The sequence below is a fragment of the Sardina pilchardus genome, chromosome 8 (assembly GCF_963854185.1).
Source record: "Sardina pilchardus chromosome 8, fSarPil1.1, whole genome shotgun sequence".
In the NCBI taxonomy this organism is placed as follows: Eukaryota; Metazoa; Chordata; class Actinopteri; order Clupeiformes; family Clupeidae; genus Sardina; species Sardina pilchardus.
In genome coordinates this window covers 35,195,769-35,223,622 of record NC_085001.1, presented here as the reverse complement: position 1 = coordinate 35,223,622, position 27,854 = coordinate 35,195,769, and the positions used below count along the sequence as shown (strand labels likewise).

General features: G+C 39.4%; 1 protein-coding gene across 3 annotated transcripts in view; it reads left to right on the top strand.

Annotated features, from left to right (window-relative positions):
- Window positions 1-27,854, top strand: part of mfsd10 (major facilitator superfamily domain containing 10) — a 54,502-nt gene that overhangs the window by 23,654 nt on the left and 2,994 nt on the right. For 2 of the 3 annotated variants that reach the window (XM_062543767.1, XM_062543768.1), the window contains exons 3-12: window positions 8,625-8,721; window positions 8,968-9,071; window positions 17,563-17,721; window positions 18,068-18,256; window positions 19,153-19,261; window positions 19,458-19,569; window positions 26,342-26,450; window positions 26,644-26,734; window positions 26,812-26,859; window positions 27,743-27,832. In XM_062543767.1, coding sequence (XP_062399751.1) covers window positions 8,625-8,721; window positions 8,968-9,071; window positions 17,563-17,721; window positions 18,068-18,256; window positions 19,153-19,261; window positions 19,458-19,569; window positions 26,342-26,450; window positions 26,644-26,734; window positions 26,812-26,859; window positions 27,743-27,832 — 1,108 coding nt within the window. The remainder of the gene's footprint in view (window positions 1-8,624; window positions 8,722-8,967; window positions 9,072-17,562; window positions 17,722-18,067; window positions 18,257-19,152; window positions 19,262-19,457; window positions 19,570-26,341; window positions 26,451-26,643; window positions 26,735-26,811; window positions 26,860-27,742; window positions 27,833-27,854) is intronic. The other variant, XR_009940042.1, reaches the window with a different exon arrangement.

The window sequence follows — 27,854 nt, the reverse complement described above, 5'->3', positions numbered from 1 at the left end:
AGCATTTTTAGCATAACTGCTAGAAATCATTAGCTAAGTTAGCTAATCAACATTTTAACATGAATAGAAATCATTAGTTAAGTTAGAACTGGAATGTTTAATCTTTAAACTGTCTACCTTCACACTATCAACTCTCTGTAAACTATGCAACCACCATGTTTACCCTAGCTACACCTTAGTAACCATATCTACATTATCTATCTATTTTTGCATTTTCATGCACTGGTAATTCCTTGGAATTGCATTTCTAGTTATTATTCTTTTTCTTCTAACGCTCGCAATTCAGCTTGAACCGTTTAACGTAGAAACTTGATTCAAACTTTGCTACGTAGGTCTTACTAAGGAGACCTGTGCAATATATTTTTAAACTTTGTAACTTTTATACTTTTTAAACTGTAAATTAAAAATTATTAAACATTTCCCCATAGACTTAACATTGCTCATTATGACATCACGGCAGCAATTAGAATGTTACGCCAGGTGGCCAGTCCAGGTGCAGCAGCTCTCTCTCTCTCTCTCTCTCAGGCTACATACACTGGCTCTCTTAAGACTAGCCAGTTAAATTGATTACACCTGTATCTGTATCCACTACTCTCAGTAGAGAGCTGTGTCTCTGCAGTCTACAAGAATATAAGGCACATTCCATCCAACTTTCTATCCATTCATCTTCTTCAGACCATTCACTCATCCACCCATTAAACTGTCTATCAACATCTATTAAACAATCTGCCTATCAACATCCATTAAACTCTCTGTCTATCAACATTAATTAGACTATCTACATTCAACTTTTAAATGATTTACTCTGTCTCAGGCTTTAAGCACACTATGGTTCTCTTAAGACTAGCCAGTTAAATTGATTACACCTGTATCAACTACTCTCAGAGAGCTGTATCAGTGTCTCTCTTAACAAGAATATAAGGCACATTCCATCCAACCTTCTATCCATTCATCTTCTTCAGACCATTCACTCATCCACCCATTAAACTGTCAATCAATATCTATTAAACAATCTGCCTATCAACATCCATTAAACATTCTGTCTATCAACATTAATTAGACTATCTACATACAAGTATTTACTGTGGGTGCCTCTCAAGCAGCGTTTATATGTCCTCACTCGCTCCTCGGGCCTCGATCCTCAATGATCTACATAAAGAAAGATAGAAGGGCTAGACTATCCCATTGTTGCCGCTCCATCATTCTTTATGTAGATCAGTGAATTGTCAATTGTTTCCTCTGTCCACAACTGTTTCAAAATAAAAGTCCTCACTGCAATAATACACCATTAAATCATTTAACCATTGAAACTACTCAACTATTGAACTGTTCAACCATTCCAACTGTCAGTTATCATCCACTATGCCTCCAGTCAACTACATGAAACCTCCATGTACCTAGCAACCAACATAGCAACCATTAAAATTAAGTGTTTATGACCGTTTCCATAGCAACCAACATGATTATACTGCAGTAACTTCTTGTTTCCTGATAGTGGCCACCATGGATACCCTAGCAACAAATGTTTCAAAATAAAAGTCCTCATTAGCAAGTTAGCTAGTTAGCATAGTTAGCATTTTTAGCATAACTGCAAAAAATCATCAACTAAGTTAGCTTATCAACCTGGTTAGCATTGTTAGCATATTTAGCATAGTTAGCATTTTTAGCATTACTGCTAGAAATCATCGGTTAAGTTAGCTAATCAACCTGGTTAGCATTGTTAGTAAAGTTAGCATTGTTAGCATAATTAGCATTTTTAGCGTAACTGCTAGAAATCATTAGCTAAGTTAGCTAATCAACATTTTAACATGAATAGAAATCATTAATTAAGTTAGAACTGGAATGTTTCAGCTTTAAACTGTCTACCTTCACACTATCAACTCTCTGTAAACTATGCAACCACCATGTTTACCCTAGCTACACCTTAGTAGCCATATCTACATTATCGATCTATTTTTGCATTTTCATGCACTGGTAATTCCTTGGAATTGCATTTCTAGTTCCTCTTCTTCTTCTAACGCTCGCAATTCAGCTTCAACCGTTTAACGTAGAAACTTCATTCAAACGTTGTTGCGTAGGTCTTGCTCATGCCATGTGTGCTTTGTATTTTTCAACTTTGTAACTTTTATACTTTTTAAACTATGAATTAAAAAACGATTTCCCCATAGATTTAACATTGAGCTATTTCCCCATAGACTTAACATTAATCATTGTGACATCACGGCAGCAATTAGAATCTTAGGCCAGGTGGCCGGCCACCTGGGCACCAACTGTCAGTTTCTCTGGCTTTAACCATACAATCTCTCTGAAGACTACATATTCTGTTCCCCTGTATCCTCTGCGCACAACAGTATCAAAATAAGTTCTCCTAATTCCATCCAACTTTATATCCATTCATCTTCTTCAAACCATTCACTCATCCACCCATTCTAAACAGTCTGCCTATCAACATCAATAAGACGCTCTACATTCAACTTTTAAACAATCTACTCTGTCTCAGGCTGGCTCTCTTAAGACTAGCCAGTTAAATTGATTACACCTGTATCTGTATCCACTACTCTCAGTAGAGAGCTGTGTCTCTCCATTCTACAAGAATATAAGGCACATTCCATCCAACATTCTATCCATTCATCTTCTTCAGACCATTCACTCATCCACCCATTAAACTGTCTATCAACATCTATTAAACAATATGTCTATCAACATCCATTAAACTCTCTGTCTATCAACATTAATTAGACTATCTACATTCAACTTTTAAATTATTTACTCTGTCTCAGACTAGCCAGTTAAATTGATTACACCTGTATCAACTACTCTCAGAGAGCTGTATCAGTGTCTCTCTTAACAAGAATATAAGGCACATTCCATCCAACCTTCTATCCATTCATCTTCTTCAGACCATTCACTCATCCACCCATTAAACTGTCAATCAATATCTATTAAACAATCTGCCTATCAACATCCATTAAACATTCTGTCTATCAACATGAATTAGACTATCTACATACAACTTTTAAAGTATTTACTGTGGGTCCCTCTCAAGCAGCGTTTATATGTCCTCCCTCGCTCCTCGATCCTCAATGATCTACATAAAGAAAGATAGAAGAAGGGCTAGACTATCCCATTGTTGCCGCTCCATCATTCTTTATGTAGATCAGTGAGGAGCGAGAGAGGACGCGTAAACGCTATATGAGAGGCACCTTCTGTCTCAGGCTATAAGCATACAATCTCATTAAGACTACAGATCCTGTTTCACTACTTCCTCTGTCCACAACTGTTTCAAAATAAAGGTCCACTGCAATAATACATTATTAAATCATTTAACCACTGAAACTACTCAACTATTGAACTGTTCAACCATTCCAACTGTCAGTTATCATCCACTATGCCTCCAGTCAACTACATGAAACCTCCATGTACCTAGCAACCAACATAGCAACCATTAAAATTAAGTGTTTATGACCGTTTCCATAGCAACCAACATGATTATACTGCCGTTACTTCTTGTTTCCTGATAGTGGCCACCATGGATACCCTAGCAACAAATGTTTCAAAATAAAAGTCCTCACTAGCAAGTTAGCTAGTTAGCATGGTTAGCATAGTTAGCATTGTTAGCATAGTTAGCATTTTTAGCATAACTGCAAAAAATCATCAACTAAGTTAGCTAATCAACCTGGTTAGCATTGTTAGCAAATTTAGCATAGTTAGCATTTTTAGCATTACTGCTAGAAATCATCGGTTAAGTTAGCTAATCAACCTGGTTAGCATTGTTAATAAAGTTAGCATTGCTAGCATAATAAGCATTTTTAGCGTAACTGCTAGAAATCATTAGCTAAGTTAGCTAATCAACATTTTAACATGAATAGAAATCATTAGTTAAGTTAAAACTGGAATGTTTCATCTTTAAACTGTCTACCTTCACACTATCAACTCTCTGTAAACTATGCAACCACCATGTTTACCCTAGCTACACCTTAGTAACCATATTTACATTATCTATCTATTTTTGCATTTTCATGCACTGGTAATTCCTTGGAATTGCATTTCTAGTTCAGTTTATTAGTGTCCCTGCCTGTAATGCCACTTCCCCAACAGATGGCAGAAATGAACATTTCACTTGCAACAACACTCTTACATAAAACACACACTTAAAACATCTGCAACATTTTGCTGCACACATTTAAAGACCTGAGCTTTCTCAGGAAATAGAGTCTGCTTTGCCCTTCTCTTGTATACAGCCTCAGTGTTGTGTCTCCAATCCAGTTTAGTTTATTATCAATAAGAACTCCCAAATATTTGTAGTTTTCTACAATGTCCACTTCCTCACCCAGTATTGAAATGGCAAGTATCACCATTTCCCTGGTCTTAGCCACATTCAAGACAAGGTGGTTGTTTTTGCACCATGTCACAAAGCGGTCCATCATGTTGCCTGTACTCTGTCTCCTCACCATCACACAACTCACAACTGCAGCATCATCTGAGAACTTCTGCAGGTGACATATTTGGCTTAGCCTATATTCAGCAAGCAACTTATCGTAACACTGATTATTGCCCCTTTCGTTAAAAAAATCTAAAACAGCAATGTTTTTTAGTACCTCAAAATAACATTTGATAAACAAACCTTTACATTCTTCAGTGGCCATATAGATTTGAGCAAAATTTGGTTTGGTTCTTGCCGGGCTTTTACCTCCAGAGTAGGCTATCTGATTTTGTTTACCACGCTTGGAGTTTAGTGCTGGCATGGTAGTTTGTCCTTTCACACTACATCATTAGACCGAGAATTCTCGTAGTAAGATATTAAGATAAGTAAGATATTGATGCGGGGAGCTAAGGGTAGCCCCAAAAGTGAGGCGTTGATTTTTATGGTGATTGATGTTTTTTATGCTTTGGGAAGACCAGCGAGGTTTAGTTAGGTGGTGTTCCTTCATCTAAGCTCATACAGTATGTCAGCGAGAGAGATGCATCATATGTCAGAGTGTTAATTCCCATGTGACGTCCTGTAGTTATGTCTTGTTTTGATTGGTTTGTTGATATGATTTGTGATGTGTCTGTATTGTGATCATTGCCCTTCATGTGCTGCAGAATAGAGTACCAAAGCCGTGAAGTAGTGTTGTTGAGGCAGCAATTTCACTGGATCTAAACAAATCAGTCACCATAGCAGTGGTTTTCCTAATATATTTAAATAATTTTTCAACGTTCCCAAGATGTTAGTAAATTTTTTATATGTAAGAATCACATACAACATAATATTTATACCAACACAATCAAATTTGTGACTACAAGCTTTTATTTTAGCGTGGGGTTTCCTGCTATTTCAGCCACTTCCAAAGTTTGTTTAGATCCAGTGACACACCCGTCATGGAAACTGAATGTCACACTTTGTACTCCATAGGAACCCGCTGTAAACCAGTTTTTTTTTTAACGAGTCAGGCCCGTTGAACTGTCTGCATTTTTACAACAAGAGTCAGTTCAATGTAGCTTGGTTTCTTTATTTCTCCCCCATGGCTAAACAACGAAAAAAACTTCTCACTCAAACAACAATCTCTCATTACATTCTTAGTAAACATACATTATACCACAATCTGGCGATTTTGTCTCCCTCCATAACACCCACCACACAGTTCACTCAGCACTAGTAATTACTGTAGCCACTCCTCCTATTTCCTTATTGGCACTCAAACAGCATTGTATTGCAGAATTGCACAAACATGTATTGGCATCACAGAAAAAAGGGAAAACATTTAGTTGTTCTGGACTGGTTGCTAAGGGTTGCTTACATCTCGTGACCGTTTGCCTTGTAGTAAACCAGACCCTGGAATTTTTCCGATTAAGGGCCACAAAAAATGAAAATGGCCAAACTTGAGGGGTGGCACCAAGCATGCATTTGAAAATCTCACTGCAGGCAATTGGATAACACTACGACCAATGTTTACTCTGACTGATTCTGGCCTGACACAATTGGATAACACTATGACCAATATTTACTTTTGTAGCGCTGTCGTCAAATTATAGTGCAGTCCCGCCTATATCAGATACACCGATTTGATTGGTTACCCCAGATGGTTGGGGTAAACGTAACATGCATCATTACTCGTGGCCAGAGTATATTACGGACACGATTCAAATTGTGCTCTCGTGAGAACTCTGGATTTCCAGGGTACCTTTCGCTATAGACCTGGGGCTGGTTTCCTGAAGCCTTCTTAACTCTACGTAGTTCTTATTATCTACCTTAAGCTCTTCCTTAATATTTCCATGTCTTTCCCAAAAGGTACTTTGCTACGAATGGCCTTCGTACGTCGTCTGTTGGTATGAGTGGTCTGGAGCACTCTTAAGGCCTTTTTACTGTTGCCGTTCCTGTCGCACAAGATGTCATCTGTTCCTCTGTTGCACAAGACATTTTAGCCTCGTGCAGGCAGGTCGTGCAGGAGATGTTTTTTCAGTAGGGTGTGACAAGCAGGAGGAGCTTGAAGCCAACATCAGCGAGCAGGTGTCCCTCTGCAGGCATCAACCACATTCAGGCATTTCATATAGCGTAGCCCACATCTTAAATAAACCCATGAAGTTTGAAGTTTGATAGTCCGTTTGAGAAGTGTGGGAAGTTAACTTGGCTAGGCTACCAGCGAGAGTGTCAGCTTGGCAGAGTTGCAGATCTCTTAGATCTGGCAACAAATCTCCACATCCCATACTCTCAGCTAAAGCCTTCGCAGTCGCTGCTCCATGCTTGTGTAATCAGCTGCCACCTGATATGAGAACTGCTCCCTCCATCACTGCTTATAAAGGAACACTTCACCGTTTTTTCATGTTATTCCCTTAAAGGAACCGTATGTAGGATTTTGGCCAAAACGAGTACTGCAATTACTTTCAAAATACCGTAGCGCGGTGTATCGCCTCCCCCTCCCCTCTGAGTCGCGGTTGCCAGCTATAGCTGCAGCAGGAGCTTAGGCTGCTAGCTTTCAATGGCAAGTGCTGTTTTCCTCAGCATAATGACAGAGAAACGAACTCTGATAATGCATTGCTAACGTTAGCAATGACTACTAGCTGTTTTTATTTCCCAAACAATTCCTTAGCCTACCTTTTCAATTTAATGACCCACCTCCTCCATATGGCCAACATAACGTTACGTTTCACGAACATGCATAACTTTGTTCAACTGTCATGAATAGGCTATTTGAAATGTCCAGCCTACAAGTAAGTTAGCCAAACTGATGAATCTTTACCTGTCCAGTCCAGGAGCAAATAATCAACACTGACGTCTGTCTTTCTCCGTTTTCAGCCGTCTCAATCTCCTAAATCCTTGTTTTATTTCGACATATTTCTGATTCATAACAAGGTCTTTTAGGTTCCATAACGTTAGACATTTTTTATCTGACACGTTTGTAACGGCAGCTGTCTATGGTGGTAAATAGCATAGCTGGCAACCCGGATGGCGAAATACTACTGACTTCGTGATTCGTAGATAAGTGTAGGGCGGCGCATCAAACCAAAACACAACATAACAACATCAACATCAGTTGAGGGCTGCAACTTCACTTTTAAATGACAATATCTTGGCCGGACTACTGTTGTCAGTGATATAAGTATTTGAAATTAGCATGATTTCTAAATGTCTAGTGACATATCAGGGCCATTTTATGATTAATTGAAATACATTTCCTACATACGGTTCCTTTAACTTAGACGAGTTGATACATACCTCACGTTTCAATATGTGCACTCACTGGCTCTGGTGCGCGGCGCAACTTTGATAGCACTTAGCTAGCCCAGTTCATTCATTAGGATCCAAACAGAGATGAAGTTAGAAGCGACCAAACACCTCCATGTTTTCCCTATTAAAATACAGTTACACGAGTAGTCACACGACCAAGTATGGTGAGGCAAAATAAAACGTGGTGCATTTCTAAGCAGGTAAGAGGGATAACTATATTGTGTGGCGGAATAACAATTTGAGCACTTAGACTCAGCGCAGTAATATCCTCACTCCAAAGTGAAACTGAAAGTGCGAGAGTGAGGATATTACTGTGCCACACAATATAGTTATTCCTCTTACGTGCTTAGAAATACACCACGTTTTATTTTGTCTCACCATACTTGGTCGTGTGACTACTCGTGTAACTGCATTTTAATAGGGAAAACATGGAGGTGTTTGGTCGCTTCTAACTTCATCTCTGTTTGGATCCTAATGAATGAACTGGGATAGCTAAGTGCTATCAAAGTTGCGCCGCGCGCCAGAGCCAGTGATTGCATGCATTGAAACGTGAGAGGTATGTATCAACTCGTCTTAGTTAAGGGAATAACGTAGTTTAATATGAAAAAACGGTGATGTGTTAAGTCCAGGATAAAATCCCATCTGTACTCTCTGGCTTCTCCGTCCTCTCACATGCTATGCTTGCTTTCTGTGTCTTGCTGTTTCTTGTTTAATGTGTAGATGTATCATGTATGTGTATTTTATTTTATTTCAATAAATAAATTCTCTTTACAGTACTTTGGTCAGTGTAAACTGTGTATACATGTGCTTTAGAAATAAATGTTATTTACTGACTTACTTACATAGTAGAATAACAATAGAATAACTGTATTCTATTGTTGTACCTTTTCAATTTGAAGCATTATGCATTTTGCAGGATGGTGTCTACAATTCTCTGCAGAATGTGGTGGACTGGTTTAGAGTTGCTGTCGGAATTCCTCTGGAAGTAAAATATAATAGTGTTCTTTTTGGCGGTAAGGACAACATTGTCTCTAAAAGCATACTTGATGGTTCGATATTAGCATAATTAGCTTACCTGCATTAAACAGCAACTTTCCATTGAATTTTTGTCATAGCAAAATGTCTGACGGTTTCAAACAATTCAGTGTCCCTGTACTCTGGAGTAGTAAATCAAACCTAATACAAAGGGTGGGCCTGAGGGTGTAGTGCTGCTCAAAACACTAATGATGGATACATTTTTTTTATTTTCTGCCTTGTAGGATTAATTGGATCCCTTTTTTCTTTCCTTCAATTCCTTTCCTCTCCGGTGATGGGAGCTGCATCTGATTGCTACGGCAGAAGACCACTGATACTGCTAACGACAGTGAGTTTGTTCCTTGAGAATGGTTCCCTGTCTGTCGGACTAAAAAGAAACAGCTACAAACATGTTATACATGTTATTGATTGCAGCAGATCTGCTGATTCAAGGCAGCACAATTTTTGGTGGTTATGTTTCAGTTGTAGCCTATAATCCCTTCAGGATTTCAGTTTTTTTATGCCTCTGCGACGGCTAAGGCTGGAGCTACAGTGATAAATCAGATTTGCAGAAAAGTTTCAGTGGTCAATTTGTGGAGATTGGATGATATTGTCACCGCATGAATGTAAATACTGTACAGACTTGCATAGATGACATCTGATACATTTCTATACATATCCTACAAAATAGAAAGACGTGTGTGCCTAATACGGTTGTCCCGTTTCGCACTTTACAACATACAGAAAATCAGGATTTACTTGACTCAAGATGCTACCCAACTCCTGGTACAGGCAATGGCCATCTCACAACATGACTGCCATGGACACCCGCCCCTCGACATGCACATTTAATCCAAATAAAACATTCACAATTGTGAATGCAATGACGCATAGAAGGCGACTAGCAAAAAAAAAATCAGATATTATGCATGGAAATCACTTACCTCTGTTATACTGACTCTCCCATTCCCAAAATATATATGAATTTTTAGAATTTGCATTGGAATTAATATTTATTCACTAATGTCTTGTGTTAATGACTAAAATTGTCATATGGTGTGACATGAAAGTTATTGTGTGTAAAACTATGACACACCAAATTATATGGTGTCACACCATATGATAAATCACACCAAATAACAATCTGTTAACGCAAAAATGTGAATATATGCTTTTCTCAAACAATAAAACATAGTTTAAGACAAATATATCACACAAAGGATCACTGTTAAAAACTCAGAACTTTGTAAAATAGAATTCCACCAGATATTGTATAGCACTTGGGTAATAGGTGCCACATATTAAATAATAAATGTTTTTTTTTTTTTTTAAATATGTTCAAATATATAACACTAAACTATTAGTTAAACATGTTTGAAAAAAAACATTATTTATGTAAGAAAATACTGATGAAATCATATAGTGTGACAAATAAATCATATGGTGTGACAGCAAAACCCCATCATACCATATGATATGTCACTCCATATGAGGTTTCACGCACTTAGCAGAACAATGAGTCTTGTGGCTACATGCTAGGACCAAAATCATATGCTCACATCGTTACATAGATTTAAAGGTAATTTTGACCAAAAAACTATTTACTTTTGAAATTTTCCTGAAAAAATGGGTCACACCAAAAGACAGCGAAAAGTGGAACTGAGATAGGAGGGCTGGAAATACTTGATTTGTTGAAAAAAATATGAGATATAACTTTCAATGTCCTTCTGAGAAGTTATTATACTTCCTGAATGAAGAAGGACCCCCTATCCCTAACGGTCTCCACACAATTGCACATTTAAAAAACATAATTTAGGGTCACACCATATGATATTGATTTTTGGGACAATTTTTTTTTGTTTTTGACAAAAATATTATTCCTGGACTTTAAACACCACAGACTTACAAGTAGACATCGTAGGTATTAATTGTACTAAGTAATGGGAAAATATATTAATTAGATTTTTTTTTAATTCAAAATCAAACTTTATGAAATGGGCTTGGGACAGCCATGTATGAGCTTTTCCTGGTTTGGCTGAAAGTTTTGAGAAATAGGAATATGACTGGCATGAATGGTCCATATGTTCATATAAAACAGGTTCTTCTGAACAATATAGCCACATTTATTTGCAGATTAGACATTTCTTAACTTAAGTTTGACACTCTGGACCAAAAAAAGGCCTTGTCATGTCAACCACCCACATATATAAATATTCTTAGTATTTCTCCTTCCTCTGAACAAATTGCAAATGCTTTGTGACATAAATTTCAATTTTTTTTTCAATTTAATGTCGCTTATAGAGCGCCAATACATTACACATGTCTCAAGGCGCTTTACAGAGTGTTAGACATTCAAAGAGAGCCCATGAGTAACAGGGGCAAGGAAAAACTCCCTAGAATTGGAGATACATATAGGAAGAAACCTCAGACAGACCCACGACTCAAGGGCCCAACCCATCTGCCTTGGGTCAGTTACAGTACAGTCATTTGTAGTTTGAAAGTTACAATGAGAATGAACGTTCAAATAGTCCAGTGTAGGGAATAAATTGTCCATTAGTAATCCATTAGTTATTTCGGAAGGTGATGGGTCGCTGAGATCGGAGGGCCAAAGATTCGGGCAGGGAACCACAGCAGGCGATGGTAGGGCAGTCATAGGGATGTGACTTCAGGTGTGATGAGGGACAGGCACAGAGATGGTTGATGGCTGGTAATGGTTTACCTCACAGGTGAGGTATAGGGGAAAGGGAAGAGAAATAGAGTGTGTTAGTATTACTGTAAGTCATATTAAGTATTAATAAGTATATCAATGGTGATATAAATGGTTATACTATAGAGGGTTTACAAAACGCTTTTACACACCTCTTTTGTGGGGACAGGTGCGTAGGAATAGGTTACCCAGTTAAACCCGAAGAGGCATCCCGCACATCGTCCACCACGCATGCAAACATCCACCCATCCACCACGCACGCAACATCCACCCACCCACAATGCCCCCCCCAATGCCTCCCCCCCAGGCGAACCCACACACCACCCCTGAACCGCGCGTCGGAGCAGCATGGCTGAGCATGGCCAGCCAGAGTCCGCCCACAGGCGGCGCCACCCATCCGCAGACAACCCCCCACCACCATCCGCGAGCAGAGAGAACGGGCCCGCGCCAGCCCCACCCCAACCACAACACCGCGCGAACACACACCACGGCCCGACCAGGACACACAATCTGATCCGCCCCGCCGCCCAGGCCCCCCGGTAGCAGCGCCCCCAGAGCAAAAGTCCAGAATGCTTCATGTCTTTGGACGTGTCATCCTGTCATCCTGTTGACAGGGTCGGGAGGCGTAGGGAGGCGATGTAGTGTAATTAAAATCGTTAAAATCATTGGACATTGGTGTAATGTAATTAAAATCGTTAAAACCATTGGACTTCCACTCTAGAAACACCACCCCAAGAAGGCCCGGGCCGCAAGCCCAATACAATGTCGCAACATAGCCCTCCCCTCCGCCATCCACTCCCAGCAATCCCACCTCCCCCGTCCCCCCCATCCCACAAAATGCACAGCCGTGCACATCTGATCAGACCGCATGCCCCAGCCAGACCGCCAATATACGTCCACGCAGAGCCACTGCCGAATGGAGCCGACACAAACCCCACCCCCCCCCCCATCTACAGACGGCGACGGGAGGCCCCCCGCGGACGAGCAACGCCACCCGCGAACGGACCCCGACCGGCCCAGAGCACCCAGCCACACCACCCGGGCGCGCAGCCCAGACATGATACGCAAGCCCACCCGGGGAAGGCCCATGACCGAAACGGCGCAATTGGACAAAAGCCCGCATGCGCAGTGAATGAACAAATGCCCGCACGCGCAACAGACAGCACGCGGGACCCTCCCCCCCAAGCTACACTATAGAGGACAGGACAGGGAGAGAAGGAAAGAGGGAGAGTTGAGAGAGACAGAGGGAGAGGGGAGAAGAGGAGTTGTACGGCATGCCACATAAGAAGTCCATGACAGCGCAATGCTAAAGCAGCATAACTAAGGCATGGTGGAGGGTGGTCAGCACCAGCTCAGGTGTGGTCAGTAGCCACCATGGGATGCATGACTGGGGCACCAGTCACACAAGCCCACAGCAGAGGTGGTCCGTTCCAGTAAGACCCTGAGGTGGTTGAAGTTCCACACTGCACCATACCTAACTATAGGAAGCACTAAAGAGATATGTTTTAAGTCTAGACTTAAAAATAGGGAGGGTGTCTGCTAATCGAATTGAGGGAGGAAGATTATTCCAGAGGAGGGGTGCGCGGTAACAAAAGGCTCTGCCTCCTACTGTAGTTTTTGAAATTCTTGGAATTACAAGAAGTCCAGTATTTTGTGATCGTAAGGGTCTAGGTGGATTATATGGGACTAGAAGATCTCTAATATATTCGGGTGCTCTGCCATTTATGGCTTTGTATGTGAGAAGTAGAATTTTGAAGTCAATGCGACTTTTAACAGGTAACCAATGTAGAGATGCTAGGATGGGGGAAATATGTTCATATTTTTTGGTCCTAGTGAGTGTGCGAGCAGCTGCGTTTTGTATAAGCTGTAGGCTTTTTAGACAGGTATTATTGTAGCCGGCGTATAGCGCATTACAATAGTCTAGCCTGGAAGTGACAAAAGCGTGGATTAATTTTTCAGCGTCTGGTAAGGATAAGGACTTCCTTATCTTTGAAATGTTCCTTAAATGGAAAAATGAGGTTTTTGTGATCTGCTTTATGTGACTATTGAGTAGAAGTTCTTGGTCAATTGTAACTCCTAGATTTTTAACACTTGTGGATGAGGTCAGTGAGAGATCACTATATGTAACCTGTGATGTGGATAGGATATCCCTAGTCTTCTTAGGACCTAAAACCATAACTTCTGTTTTATCTGAGTTCAATAGCAGGAAGTTATTAGTCATCCAAATTTTTATGTCTCTCAGACATGTGTTGAGTTTGGCTAACGGGGTTGGTTCATCGGGCTTTATGGAAATATATAATTGTGTATCATCTGCATTAGAATGGAAATCAATGCCATGTTTTCTAATTATAGAGCCTAGAGGAAGCATATAAAGAGAAAATAATAGGGGGCCTAGTACTGAGCCTTGAGGCACTCCATATTTAACCATAGTCTGGGAGGATGGTTCATTATGGACCTGTACAAATTGTTGGCGGTTAGTAAGGTATGATCTAAACCAAGCAAGTGCAGAGTCCTTGATACCTATGGAGTGTTCAAGCCTGTGGAGTAGTATGTCATGATCTATGGTGTCAAAAGCAGCACTGAGGTCAAGGAGGACTAGTATTGATGCATAGCCGTTATCAGCAGCAATAAGGAGGTCATTAAACACTTTAACTAAGGCTGATTCGGTACTGTGGTGGGCTCTAAAGCCAGATTGGTACAGTTCTTGAATTTTGTTAGTGTGTAAGAAGGCGCTAATTTGTTTGGATACAATTTTTTCAAGTATTTTTGATATAAAAGGGAGATTAGATATAGGCCTATAGTTAGCTAGGATGTTAGGGTCAAGGCTAGGTTTGTTGAGTGATGGCTTGATAACAGACATCTTAAACTGCTGTGGAACATGTCCTAATAACATTGAATTATTTAGAATCTGAAGTAACGTATTATCGAGGAGGGGGAGGGCGGTCTTAAGAAGGTGAGTGGGAATAGGGTCTAGCAGACTAGTTGCAGATTTTGATGAGGAAATTGTGGAGGTGAGCTCTAATGTGTCAATAGGTGTAAATGAATTAAATGTTGTTCTAGGTTGCATCTGTGATTCTGTTATGTTTTCACTATTATTTAGCAATGGAGTATGTGTATTTGGTGAAACTGACTGGTTGTTGATCTTAACTCTAATTGTTTCAATTTTATTATTAAAAAAGTTCATAAAATCATTACTATCTAAGCTTAGAGGAATAGATTGGCTTACTTCAGTATGGCTCTTCGTTAAGCGGGAGATTGTGCTAAAAAGAAATTTTGTATTATTTTTATTTTCTTCAATCAGTGAGGAATAGTAAGCTGACTTGGCCTTGTTAAGTGCTTGTTTGTAAGCGATGAGGCCATCTCTCCATGCTTGGCGAAAGACTTCCATTTTAGTGGTGCGCCACTTTTGCTCTAGTTTGCTCTAAATTGCTTTCATACAATTCTCTGCAGTTTTATAACATTGTCATTTTCTAATGTCATGTCAGTCAAATTTAACTATACTTATGGATGCTGAATAATAATAATAATAATAATACATTTTATTTCTAAAAGCGCGTTTCAAGACACCCAAGGTCGCCTCACAAAATGAAATTCAAAATACAGGCAATTAGCTACAAACACAAAATAGTCAGGTGCCAGACAGAGCGGCGTATTCGCACAGCGTTCCTGTAGGCACCAGGCAGCTAGACATAGACAGACGCAGACAAGCACAACAAATAAAGTCCATTGACGATAGCGACATTCTTGGCGTAGGCCTAGCCGCTAACAGAGCATCACAGAATGGTGTAGTAGGCTACTTGAACAGTCCAACCAGGCTGAAACATGGATCTGAAGTCTTGCAGTCCGGATTAGAGCCTCGTAGACGCTGGAAGGTCAGATGGAAGATCAGCTCTCAGTCGGACTCCTCTATTCCATGCAGACAGTCCTGCCAGTCCTGACTCCTGGAGTGACGCTGGTCTACGCGGCTGCTAGCAGGATAGTAGAAGGCATGTTCTGGTAGGCAGTCGGTCTTTATGTTCAAAGTCTATGGCTCTCTGACTAGCGCTGGCAGCTTTCACATATGAGTTCCTCAAGAGCGCAACGATGCTGACGTTCAGATCTGTCAGCCATCAGCCATCAGACTTGACCGGCAGAAAACTTTAGGCATTCATTAGCCTATAGAATGCTAGAATAGCACTTACAGTAGCGTCTATAAGTGTTACTGACAAACAAATACATAATAAGAACAAAACATTACATTAAATTACAAAAATTATGAAAGAATCAAACAAAAACAAGATGCCAGACGGAGCGGCGTGACTCGCCAGCGTTCCCGTCACCTAGCATTCCCAATAAAACTACTAGTCTTCATTTAATTGCTTGAGTCATTACATGCAAAATAGTTGAACTAGTTATCAAATTCTGTCACAATGCTGTAGTCTGGTTTTCACCATACTAAACTCAATCTTTTAACATTGAACATTAGTCTGGCGAGGCTGCGCTTTGTTTCTACTGCACTTCGCGTCGCTTAAGTTTAGTTTCCTGCGTGTCACCGGCCAATATTGTGCCAGGACTAGTATGGCTGTTTCTGATTGGAGCCAAAGGTTCTGGCAGTAAACATCGAAAATAGATCTGCTGGTTTCCAGCCTGAGCTGCCGGTCGAAATTCAAATTCCCCAGAAGTTCAACGTTGCTGTAGAATTTCAAAGAGAATATTCAGTAAAAATGTGAAACGTATGTATTCAGTGTCTTGTACTCACTTACTCCCCCAACTACAGCAATGTGCAACTTTTCTGTAGTAGTGTATAGTGCTGTCTTTAGCATTTTTAGGTAGTGTCACCGAGTTCTGACCTTTTTTTGCATTGGAAAACACTGAGAGAACTGTCATATTGAATACATGACAAAGCCATTTGACTGTCTTGTTCATAGACTTTTGATGGCAGTGGCAGTTTCATTGACATACAGTGGCTATAGTAAGTATTCATACCCATGCTAAAGTTGACTAAAAAGAGGAATATAAAATCATCTTTTGAGAATTGATTGTAATGCCTTAATTAAAAAAAATAGTAAAAATCAAACCACTAAGGACACTAATTTTCTTTGTGATTGAAGAATGTATCGTAAATAGATAAATGTTCTTCCTTAAATACAGGGAGCATAAGTAATTGACCCCTATGTTAAATTCCCATAGGAGCAGGAGGATTTTTTATATGTTGTTATTTTTAAAGGCCAGCTATTTCATGGATCCAGGATATTATGCATCCTGATAAAGTTCCCTTGGCCTTTGGAATTAAAATAGCCCCACATCATCACATACCCTTCACCATAGCCAGAGACTGGCATGGTGCTTTTTCCAGTTAGCCTATTAGCCTGTTTGATTTGCATTGAGCTCAATGAGCATCAAACAGGCTAATAGGCTAACTGGAAAAAGCACCATGCCAATCTCTAGCTATGGTGAAGGGTATGTGATGATGTGGGGCTATTTTGATTCCAAAGGCCAAGGGAACTTTATCAGGATGCATAATATCCTGGATCCATGAAATAGCTGGCCTTTAAAAATAAAAACATATTAAAAATCCTCCTGCTCCTATGGGAATTTAACATAGGGGTCAATTACTTATGCTCCCTGTATTTAAGGAAGAACATTTATCTATTTACGATACATTCTTCAATCACAATGAAAATTAGTGTCCTTAGCGGTTTGATTTTTACTCATTTTTTGAATTAAGGCATTACAATCAATTCTCAAAAGATGATTTTATATTCCTCTTTTTAGTCAACTTTAGCATGGGTATGAATACTTACTATAGCCACTGTACAGTAAATACTTGCCTTTGAGGAATGGACTATCCATTCTGAGCAAGTGACATGCTTTTGAGGAAAGGGCTATCCATTTTGAGCAAGTGACATGCTTTTGCAGGTTCTCCACTTTGCACTAATTGTTTTGAGAAATGCATTAACTACTGTGCAAATTTTATGTGAGAATAGCACCAAAGCGCCTGAGAAAAACTGTAATGTGTCCTCTGCTGTTTATCGTGCCTATTTTCCTTGTGTTAAAATTTCGCATTGTACGGTATTTCCTTATAAGCCACTTAGTGTTGTTAATGTTATATGCATACCACATTTGAATATGTTTTTTTTTATTATATTCCTAGGTGGGTGTGATGACCTCCTATCTCCTATGGGTGTTTTCTCACAGTTTCAGCATCTTCCTTCTGTCTCGTATTGTTGGCGGAATTTGTAAAGGCAATGTCAGTCTTTGCACAGCTATGGTGGCTGATCAGCGTAATCCACAGGCTAGAAATCGAGGAATGGTTAGTAACTGGTAAAAATGGTTTCTTTTCTACCTTTCATATGTTTATTATGGTTATTAGGGCCCGGGCACCGAGGTGAGGCTGCTGAAGCAGCAACTGCACCGTAGGAGCAAGGCCCTATTGTTTTTGTACAGATTATTATTATTATTATGGCAGCTACATGTGATATTGCTATTGCTACTCAGAGACAGAGCTCTGGCCTAGGTTGTGCCTTAGGGACCCTCAGATCTGCACTTTTAATTTTCTGTACTTTTAATCAAATGTATTGTAAATCACTTTGTACAAAACCATCTTTTAAGCACCTTAACTGTAACTGTAACTGTAATAATTTATTTTGTTTAACCAGGCTATGATAGGTGTTGCCTTCTCCCTTGGATTCACACTGGGACCAATGCTGGGTGCCTATTTTGCACAACGGACTAAAGAAGTCGATGAGTTTTATCAGGGACCAGCTTTATTAGCCCTGGCTTTCTCTGTTGCGGATCTGTTCTTCATCTTATTCATGTTACCAGAAACTTTACACAGAGACAATGAGGTAAGCTTGTCGATAGAGTACATGCACGTAGTGAAACAGGGTGGTGCGCACATCTAAAGAAACTCTGCACAGGTGCTGGACAATTGTAGTAGACGGTAGAGAGGAGATGGACCGCACACTGTTATAGCTCCAAAAATATATATATTTTTGGAGCTATAACAGTGTGCGGACCATCTCCTCTCTACCATGATACATGAGTACATGCAAACATTTGAGCCTTTAAAGTAATACAATGTTAGAATTCCCATTTTTGTCAATCCTCAATGTACTGGATACCCATTTAAGCATAATGGGGGTACTCTTCACCTTCCGCAACAAAATGTAACATAGTGCAATATCAGGCGTTCTGTGAATGCAATGTCAAAATCTCCATTCTGATGGTAAGAGACCAGCATTGTGTTGCTTTAATGGTATTGTGTGTAAAGTCATCTATTTTTAGGAACACTTACTATTTAGCTACCAACAGTCCTGCCTTTCTCTTAATTTCACTTTGTATCTTGTATCTAAAATAACATTTCCAAAATCATTTCAATGCCACCTAAACTCTTGATGGGGCAAACGGCACTTCTGCTGACTCTGAGCTGGTCTTATTGCTGATAAAACAGCCATAGGCAGTTTGATACCCCCCCTCCCATCACAAATGCGTTTCTGGAGGAATGGTCCAAAATTCCCATAAACCTACTCCTAAACCTTGTGGAAAGCCTTCTCGGAAGAGTTGAAATTGTTATAGCTGCAAAGGGTGGACTGACATCATATTAAACCAAATGGATTACAGTAAGAATGGAATGTCAGGTGACCAAATACTTTTGCCAATATTGTGTATCTACCAATCTAGATTCAATATTATTGTGAGGTTTTTGAATTAATCCTTTTGAATGCTTTTTACTCTGACATAGGTTAATGACATTAACCTAGTGGTTCAGGGGCCTGGAGACCTTCTTAACCCAGTGGCACTTTTCAGCTTCACAGCCATTACAAGAACCGATGGTTCATCCTCTGTCCAGAGTAAGACTAAATATATTGCACATTGCATACTGCAGTCTAATAATTGTCAACATAATAGTATTATTAAATATTGTTATGGTTAGGGGCTATGTAGAGATTTGCTTGAACCCTGGTGGACATTTAAGGCAATTGAGGATTACTGTTATTGTCTGATACTATATAGATCTACACTTTTCTTGTCTTTGGTATTCAACAGAAAAGAAGAACCTTAAAGTTTTGGGCATGGTGTACTTCACATACCTCTTTCTGTTCTCTGGACTGGAATTCACGCTGAGTTTTTTAACACACCAGCGTTTTGGATTTTCCAGGTAATAACTCAAATTTATTGATAAATTGACACTGATTTTATTAATAATAGTTTGTTCTTTAAAGCACTTCATAGCAACCGTGTACTTGTACAATGTGGACATCTTTTGGCCTCTAATCAAAAAGAAAGTCATTTTGTAGTTGACAATTTAATGTGCAATTTTGTCATGCAGTTTGAAAATACATTTTCCAGTTAATGTCAAATAGAAGGCTACGCAGAAAAAGAGATCTAATCACATCTTCTTGTTAAATGATAACGAGTTTATGTAAACAACACTTGCCTGATGGCTTCTAGCCTGACTCTCGCCAGACCCTTGTAGTTCCACCATGCTCCACCAGAGGCGTTTCGCTGAGCTCCACACAAGGGTCTGGGCTCGAGGGCAATCCAAGCTCCTTCCAGGGAGCAAAAAATGATGAACCAATCAGGAGCGCCGAAGCGAGTGTTTGATTCAAACAACAATGGCGGCACGCAGCGAGGAGTCTTGTGCTGACATTAATTCTGCTATTTCAACCGTTTTGTCAAATCTATTGAGTATTCATTCTTTAAAAGATGAACAGAGAATGGTTTTGAAGACATTTATTGGTGGCAAGGATGTTTTCACTCTTCTTCCGACCGGGTTTGGCAAGAGCTTGAAGTAGCCTAGCATGTCATTCAAGATAACGGACAAGTGGTTTATCAAATCACATGCCAGGATGTTTTACAAGGCCCCGCCTTCAGAAATACATCTCCTATCCAGAAGTCCCAGATCCTTGTGTGAAGCTCAGCGAACTACAAGGATCTGGCGAGAGTCAGGTTAGATGGCTTCTACTCTCTGCTGCTATTACTACTGCTTTGTCTGCATCATCGTGTGTGTACGTGTGAGTCACGTCGACACAGCGGTAGCAGCAGAGGCCCTGTTTACACGACAACGTTTTTTTTTTTAAAACAGTGGGTTTTTTTTTCATCAGTTACGCTTTGCGTTTACACGACGCCACCGTTTCAGAGGCTGAAAGCGATAGTTTTTGAAAATTGCTTCTAAAGTGGGAGTTTTTGCCGTGTAAACGCAGATCTGGCGTTTTTATGACTACATAGCCCCACCTCGAACCTCTAGTCCAGCCACCGCACTTGACCTCACCTGACTAGATACTTGGCAGAACAATCATGGAGCCGTGTGTGTGCCAGTGGTGTAACTATAGTAGGTGCAGCAGGTGCAGTCGCACCAGGGCCTGTGACCTCCCAGGGCCCGTCGCTACCTGCCTTTTTTTTTCTTTTAGAACTTGACCATTAAGAATCAAACTATCAAATAGAAACGGCTAAATCAAATTTACCATCTTTCCTTGTCGTCATACTGTTTCGAAAGCTTATCTTTCCTTCTACTGAGATACAGCAAGGATATCTGGGTAGCTACAGTAGGCTTAGCGATGTGTTGCGATTTTTTGAATGGATAGTGCGGCCGCACATTTCAGTCATCGTTCAGTCATCGAGCGGCTGCAAGAAGCGGCAGGAGCGTTTTAATTCAGCACAGACAGAGCATGTTCAACGAATTCTCTCACAAACAGCTGGTGGAAATCCTGACACTTTCAACGACATGAAACTTAATAGTAAACCATCAAATACCCCCCAGATTTCAGCGTTCATCAGTCCCAACATTTAGCGATATAATCACAGTCTAAAAGTAAATTAAATCCCAAACCATACCGAAAATGTTTTGATAGCCATTCCAAATGAAACGTCTCTCAAATGCCTCGAAAAACAAGACTGCCCCACAGACTGCCCTGTGCTTTGCGTAGCCTAAGTAAATAAAATAGCCTACCCTAAATCATTTGTACGGTCTGATACCACAATAGCTACTTGCACGCTGGCCTCCATTTTACATTTCAGTAAATAATGTAGGCGAATGTCCGTCGCCTATATTAACCGTGCATGCGGCGAAATACAGGGTTGCCAACTTCAGGTGTTTGGCGGCGGGCAGTTCTGATAGACATTCAATATTATTCTATGGGGCCATATACAATAACATTACAAGACCGAAACTGAAAAGCAATAGGCCTACTGTGCATTAGCTCTCAATTGTTGTGCAAACATCCCAATGCAGAGTGTGCTTGACATCACATTGCATCACATCACATTGCTGTTTAGATTTTGAGTGCGCTCATTGACGAGGAAAGGCATTTGCATAACTACTGTCAGGAACACCCACTGGCGTGCTTCTTCTGGGCAACTTGGCGTTTTCACCTCTGTGTGTAAACGCATTTTTTGACCGGTATCGTTAAAGGTGTGAAAGCGGTAAAGACAAAAACGCCTAGCATTGTTGTGTAAACGGGGCCTTAGATATATAGATAGACAGATAGATAGATACGTTATTGATCCCCAAGGGGAAATTTAAAGTCCCAGCAGCTTAAAGGAACACTTCACCGTTTTATCATAATAAACTACGTTATTCGGTTTTAAGACAAGTTGATACATACCTTTCACGTTTCAATGCGTGCACTCATTGGCTCTGGCGCGCGGCACAACTTTGATAGCACTTAGCTAACCCAATCCATTTATTAGGATCCAAACAGAGATGAAGTTAGAAGCGACCAAACACCTCCATGTTTTCCCTATTAAAATACAGTTACACGAGTAGTCACACGACCAAGTATGGTGAGACAAAATAAATCTTCTCAAATGAGACGTGGTCTGGCAACCAGATGTTCATTTTCTCGTATTTGAAAAAATGCCCAGATCCGTTCATTGGGATGTCGATTAAATGCGTCTGTGCATAGCTCATCATGGTCTTGCTTTCTCCCCTGTTCTGTGATTGGTCGCCAACATCAGGCGGAAATTTGGGTGTTAGTTTCCAGACTGCCTTAGCAGCGTGAATGAAATTACCGCTCAAGGCAGGATGGGAACACCTAGGCTAACTGTGATCCAGTATGAGGTGTGTGTCAAGTTGTTAGTGCAAATAAGTCCAACAGTGCAACAGTGCAAGATTAAATTCTAGTGACCAGCAATAAATATGTACAGTACAAAAATGTAAGCATAGTAATAAAACAGTACAAATATAGTATAGTATATAGTATAAATATATGGACAAATAAGATAAACATAACATAGTAATATAAGAATTATAGCAGCAGTGGTAACACTTTACATTACAGATCAGTAATAAGTGGGTAATGTTATGGTAATATGCAATTTCATGGTAATAATATTTTTAAACCACGTATTACAAATAATTAATGCGTAATTTATAGACAATTACTGTGCAATTACCATACAACAATGAAAATAACTTGGGTAAAATAAAATGGTAATAACTGCTGTAAATATGTACTTACCGAAACAATAAATATTTAGGATTTACTTATTGTGACATAATATTTCTGTAATTATACCAACATTATGGTGCTATGAAGGACTAAATTACATAGTAAGTGTTATGCCACAATTATACAGTTGTCAAAGTTTGTGTTGTGCTGTAGTTAGTTTGATGGTAAAATGTGTCCTGTTATCTGTTATTATGATGAAATAAATGAGGTAATTTCACAATAACTGCATGGTATCAGGGCTGTAAAATATGTTTTGTCTTTTCGAAAGGTTTTCTGTACGGTGGGGGAGTTGTTGAAATCCTTTAGAAAAGACAAAACAGTATTTTTACAGTAATTTCCCGCATATAAGCCGCATTCTGTATAAGCCGCAGGACAGTGTTTTATGTTAGTTAAAAGAAGTAAAACCATATTGATACCATATTAACTGTCCCCGTATATTAACCTCATAGCTGAAGAAATGTTGTAAAATCAATGTATAAGCCGCGGCTAATAGTCTGGAAATTACGGTACAGCCCTGATACCATACAGTTATTGTATTGACGAGGACAGGCATCTACTGTCGGGAACACCCACTGGCGTGCTTTTTTCTGGGCAACTTTGCGTTTTCACCTCTGTAAATGCAAGGTTTTTTTTTACCGGTATCGTGAAAGGTGTGAAGTCGGTAAAAAGAAAAACGCAAGTGTTGTCGTGTGAATGCCAGAGAGTAGAAGCCATCAGGCAAGTCTTATTTAACACCCTGGAGTCTAAACCCCCCCTGGGTATTTGTAAAACTGTTCCAAACACACTTCTAAATCTCTGCTAGTTTTTGTCCTAGAAACATACTGTATAAGTGACACCATTAGAGACCTTTAATCAACTAGCTTCCAAATATGTATTTTAAAAGAGAATGTATTAAGGCGAGACACGGCAGGTGAAAATACTGTTTTTGTGACCTCCGGTCAATTTCGAGATTTTGAGCTAGTTTGCTACTTTAGCATGTATTCTACCACCCTACTACAACAACAAAGTCCGATTTGCACATTTAAGTGTTTATTTCACGAACTTTTGTCTACTCGCGCCTGTATATTTGTCCTAATTTTACCAAAAGTTCCCATTCTAAAGTGTCATGTACTACCGTGATCGTGATCCAAATCATATCGTGTTTGATACCATTTGAAAGCCCTGCTTCTCCTAAAAGACGCTATGCTATCCAAATATGGGCATTTCCTTTGTATTAGCAACCAATCGCGAAAGTTCAAAGACGAGTCTAAGCTGAGAACGCATTTCATTGGCTGTGTTTCAAGGCTGTTTTCTCAAAACGAGTTTTCCCCCACACGCCATGCAAAGGATCTCCACTTCTGCAGCACCTACATACACCAAACTTTCCAGTCTTACTCCTAACTATATTAGGAAGATATTTACAGAGGGATTTGTTGATATAGCATTCTTGGCATGATTTACATGACTTTTTATGCCTAAAAATAGGGCGAAAATCCACTTTTTAAGCCAATTGGCAGTATTTTCTGATTTACTGGAAAACAAAAGAAGATATTCATAATCCCCTCTGTAAATGTTTTTTTATCTGATATATTAACACAACAAAAAAATAATTTTCAACCTGGCTTTTTCCAATGGTCAGATCCTTCGCATCAAAATATATGCAAATTAGCGCATATTTAATGAGATATAGCCTAATTAGCATATTTAAACATTAAATTAAAGAAAACTTGCAATACATTTTATTCTCCTATTTATGTGAGTATTCAACTGGTAAAGTTTCATGAAGATATCTTTAAGTTTAAAATTTTCCCCTATTCACCTGGGGTGTCTCGCCTTAATAGCACCTTGTAAAAACAATAAAAGAAAATCCTAGGATTTCAGTCTTCTCACCTGCAGCAGGTCCATTCAAAAAGCCCATTCAACTCAATTTGCATTTTGCATTTGGAAGAGCCACTCACTGACGCATCTAGTCTGACTTTTTTCCAATTTGTAGTGAAACGACATAACATTTTTTGATGTTCTTTTTACTTATATGGAGCCAACACCGTTGTTTTCAAGGTACAAACTTTAAAAGTCTAGCTAGATACAGTATATTTACAGTGTGTTTTTTAACTTTGGCCTTCGAAAATCGTTTTTTAAATAGTTCACACTGAATTATAATAAAAAGTTAATTAATTACATCCACTTTACTCTCATATAATTATTGTGGAGGACCTCTAGCATATAACCATATGTGCCGCTTTGCATAGGTGTTTTTAGTTAGATGAAAAACGTAAAAATCTCAAGTTACAGCAGACTGTCTCAAAATGCCTGAAAGGGCCCCGACCTCCAAAACTCCTAGTGTACTTACTAACTTTCCAATGCCTCATTCAGCGTACAGACCCTATTGTACTACTGTAGAAGTTTGGTACTATTCTGGGCATTATTAGTGGGGTAATTACGAGATGTGCCATTGGTTCCATTAGCACTTGCACTAAGCTGTGACCACATGTGACCGCTCTGAAGGACTTAAGATCTTCAGCAGCTGAGATGGGAGAAACTATGTATACAGCCACTATTGTCCAGGTTCTTCACCAGTCAAAGCTCTTTGGATGAGTATCAAATATTGACTGACGTTCATCCAAAGACATGTGGGAGACTCCAAAGTCTTGAAGCATGCTGGTGGAGGGTGTAAGACTTGTAAAGGTAAAGGGTAAAAATTAATTCAGTGGCAGGCTGGATGTTACCATTGACTTGCGTTATCTCGGCACCCGATTAGCACCAGATGAACGCTGCAATTTAAGGAAGGGCAGAAATTCACTGAAAATGGTCTCCACCGACCTACTGTATATCATCCCGACTAAGTTGGAAATGAGGTCCAAAATTCTGAACTATTCCTTTAAAGAGCATTTTCTTTGTAAATGATTGAAAACAAGGCCGACCAAGATTGATCAAGATTCAGTTATAAAAGCAATAGAAAAGGAACTGTCCAAGGGCGTGAATACTTTTTAAAGGCACTGTATTTATGCTTATTTATTGTTATTTTTACCATCTGTGTGTCATAATCACGTTACCTTGATGTTTGGCATAAACTACATTGGCAATTCAATATGCAAAGTGGAAATGCAATCTTTCAGTTCATGTATACTGTGGCAATATGAAGAGTTCAGATGCAAAAGCATCTAAATCCACTTTTTGTCAAAAATTAGATAATGATGGTGAGTGAATGCTCTTCACATATAGTGTAAGTTACTTCAATAATTTAGCTTCAAACCTCACTAAATACTATTCTCCTCCTGGTCTGAAATATTGATTTGTAGGCGAAACCCTATAGGAGCCTGATACAAAATGCTCATTTAAAAGAAAAGTGGTCAGACGGATTTAGAGGCTTTTGCATCTGAACCCTTCATATGCAATTAATTGCATTTTCCTCATAATTTGGAACCCAATTCACTTTTCCAATTTTAATTGTAACTGTATCTGAAACAACCTATTGGTAACAGAAGGCTGTATTTTTTCTAGCATGGAACAGGGCAAGATGTTCTTCTTCATTGGTGTTACCATGGCACTTATTCAGGGGGGATGGGCCCGGAGGATCAAACCAGGGCATCAGATCAAGACAGTTCGTTTGGTACACTGGTCTAACCTTATAAAGAAATTATATCCCACTCTTTGCTCATTCTTAAACTACAGTTCATAGCATATATCAAAACATCAATACATTACTTCATAGCTATACTGTAGCTATAATGTTGTAATATCTGACTGTAAGACAGCAATTTGCATGATTAATATGATATAACAACATTTTAATACATCCGTAGGCTCTCATATCACTTATTCCAGCTTTTCTGATTATTGGAATTGCTTGGAATATGCTGTTGCTGTACACAGGACTGGTGTTGTACTCATTTGGTAAGTACAGTTTAGTACTAATGTTAATTGTATAATTATTTTCATGGACATACCTGACACATTATTCTCTGAAACAGCTGCTGCTGTTGCTGTTCCTTGTCTGTCCGCACAAGTTTCTGAGCATGGTAAGCACAACTGAGGTATTTGATATTCAGCAGTTTGCGTATTTGGGAGAAATGGTCATTTATAGCTATGTATACTGTATGTATTGTAATGTGGGTTTGCACAGGAGTTTTTACATTTCAGACAAGATAATTAGAAAGCTTTGCTGGAAATAAGAGTAAAGAGGCTGCAGTTCTCAAGGTTTATGTTGATGCAGTGAAGATGGATTTTCTCAGAGCTTTGAAGCTGATGATACACAAGGCAGGCTTTTGAGCAATGTTAATCGGCAGTGTTTCTGAATATGTTGTTTGGGCATATTCCCATTGATATGGGCCATTTGTATTTGGATAACTCCTCATTGGGAGGCTACTTGAAATGCTCATTAAGTCATAATACATGAACCTGGTTATGTGGTTAACAAACAACATTAAAAAATGGAAAAAGGTTCGCACACTTGAAATCCTTCTTTTTCGTTTTCTTTTCTTTTCTTGAGCACAGAATAAATTACATTTCGAAACGTCATTTATTCTGTGCTCAAGAAAAGAAAAGAAAACGAAAAAGAAGGATTTCAGAAACGTCATTTATTCTGTGCTCAAGAAAAGAAAAGAAAACAAAAAAGAAGGATTTCAAGTGTGCAAACCTTTTTCTATTTTTTATGATTTACCCTTGTTCTGCACCTTGACCTGGGATGTACACAAACTTTTTTCTATAACAAACAACATTGCTCAAAAAGTTGCCCCATGTATCACCACTGATACAGTAGATGTGTTCATGCATTCTTTTTGTCAGGGTCAACAATAGGTCAATTAATTAGTTTGAATGAATATTATTTAAGTCTGTGTTTGTTTCCCGTGCTCCGACACATAACTATTGATGTAAATGTCACAATAAGCTGCATTTTGATAGGTTCATCCAGGCAAAAGGGTATGGTAATGGGCATCCTCCGCAGTCTGGGAGCACTTGCACGGGCATGCGGACCTATTGTTGCTTCATCTGGTATGTGATCATAAACAACTCT